General features: G+C 44.0%; 1 protein-coding gene across 1 annotated transcript in view; it reads right to left on the minus strand.

Annotated features, from left to right (window-relative positions):
• The window catches only part of LOC106876056 (serine/threonine-protein kinase ULK2), a 50,276-nt gene that overhangs the window by 44,650 nt on the left and 3,703 nt on the right, over nt 1-1,923 (minus strand). Inside the window, exons 3-4 of the mRNA XM_052966770.1 lie at nt 1,689-1,739; nt 726-735 (exon numbers count right to left, since the gene is read on the minus strand). Coding sequence (XP_052822730.1) covers nt 726-735; nt 1,689-1,739 — 61 coding nt within the window. The remainder of the gene's footprint in view (nt 1-725; nt 736-1,688; nt 1,740-1,923) is intronic.

A 1,923-nucleotide genomic window follows, 5' to 3' on the forward strand; every position in this document is an offset into this window, starting at 1 on the left:
GGTAGTAGTAGAAGTAGAACTGATGGTGGTAGTAAAAACAGTAGTTGTAGTAGTAGTGTTAGGGGTAGTGGTGGTGGCAGTGGAACTGATAGTGGTGGTGATGGCAGTAGTAGTAGTAGTAGTAGCGGTGGTGGTGGTGGTGGTGGTGATAGTGTGGACAGTGGGTGTTGGTCATTATGGTGATGGTAGGGTAATCATTGTGGTGGTCATTGCAGTAACGTTGGTGGTAGTAGTGGTGGTGATGATAGTTGTGATGGTCACTGTCAACAATAACAGTGTCCACATGCCTACACTAACGCCATCTACACAGTCATATAGGTGCAGGCTTGACCATGTGGTTAGGAAGCTTGCTTTGTTACCATGTGGTTCCAGGTTCAGTCCCACTGTGTGGCACCTTGGGCATGTGTCTTTTACTATGGCCATGGGCCAACTAATGCCTTGTGAGTGGATATGGTAGATGGAAACTGTGAGGAAGCTCATCATACGTATACATGTGTGTGTGTGTGTTTGTGTGTGTGTGTGTTTGTGTGTATTTGTCCCCCCTCCCCCCACTACTGCTCGACAACCGATGTTGGTGTGTTTACAACCTCATAACTTAGTGGTTCAGCAAAAAGGACCAATAGAATAAATGCCAGATTTTTTTTTAAATTTAAAAAAATAAGTAGTGAGAGTCAATTTGTTTGAATAAAAATCCCTTTGAGGCAATACTCCAGCATGGCCAGAACATTCTAATGACTGAAACAAGGATGGAAGATAAAGGTATGGAAGATAAAGGTATGGAAGATAAAGGTATGGAAGATAAAGGTATACAGCAACGCCACCTACAATAACAGTGTCCCCAGTGACATCATATCTACAGTAATATCACTTCCACTGATGGCGCCCCAAATGACATTACATCTACAGTTGTTGGAACTCCGTCATTTACAACGTCGAGGGTTCCAGTTGATCCGATCAACAGCTGAGCACTCCACAGACACGTGCACCCTTAACGTAGTTCTCGGGGGGGATATTCAGCGTGACACAGTGTGTGACAAGGCTGACCCTTTCAATTACAGGCACAACAGAAAACAGGAAGAAAGAGTGAGAGAAAGTTGTGGTGAAAGAGTACAGCAGGGTTCCGCCACCATCCCCTGCCAGAGCCTCGTGGAGCTTTAGGTATTTTCGCTCAATAAACACTCACAACGCCCGGTCTGGGAATCGAAACCGCAATCCTATGACCGCGAGTCCGCTGCCCTAACCACTGGGCCATTGCGCCTCAACATTTGCAGTAACACCATTTCAAATGACGGTGTACACAATGACATCACACCTACACTAAAATCACCTCCAATGACATCATGTCAATTCCCCAAGGTTACCGTCATATTGACAATAATCCAGGAACTCTACCAAAGCAACAAAAAAAAAAATCTTCCACAAGACACCAATGAGCCACACAATGACAATCTGTTTTCATAATTACTGTTGGTAATTAGCATCAGCAATTAATGAAAACAGTTTAAGTGGTACTGGCCAATATGGAGGAGGGGATAGGTTCATAATTAGGCCAAGTGGAGAAGGTCTGTCATAATTTTTTTGTGCATGAGTGTGTATGGGTGTATGTGTCTGTGTGTGTGTGTGTGTGTACATGATAGGGGGCCAGTGTTAAGGTCCCCACTAAATATCCCCTAATAAATTCCACTTACCTTACAATCCAACAATGCCACAACATTTTCATGATGTAATCCTGATAATTCCTGCAAACATAAAAAACATTATTATTATTATAATTATTATTATTATTATCGTCTCCTTCATTGGACACTTGTGCCGCAGCTTCGCGTTCCTGGCACTTGTGCCGCAGCTTCACGTTCCTGGCACTTGTGCCGCAGTTTCGCGTTCCTGGCACTTGTGCCGCAACTTCACATTCCTGGCACTTGT

Source organism: Octopus bimaculoides, chromosome 3 (genome assembly GCF_001194135.2).
Source record: "Octopus bimaculoides isolate UCB-OBI-ISO-001 chromosome 3, ASM119413v2, whole genome shotgun sequence".
Taxonomy (NCBI): Eukaryota; Metazoa; Mollusca; class Cephalopoda; order Octopoda; family Octopodidae; genus Octopus; species Octopus bimaculoides.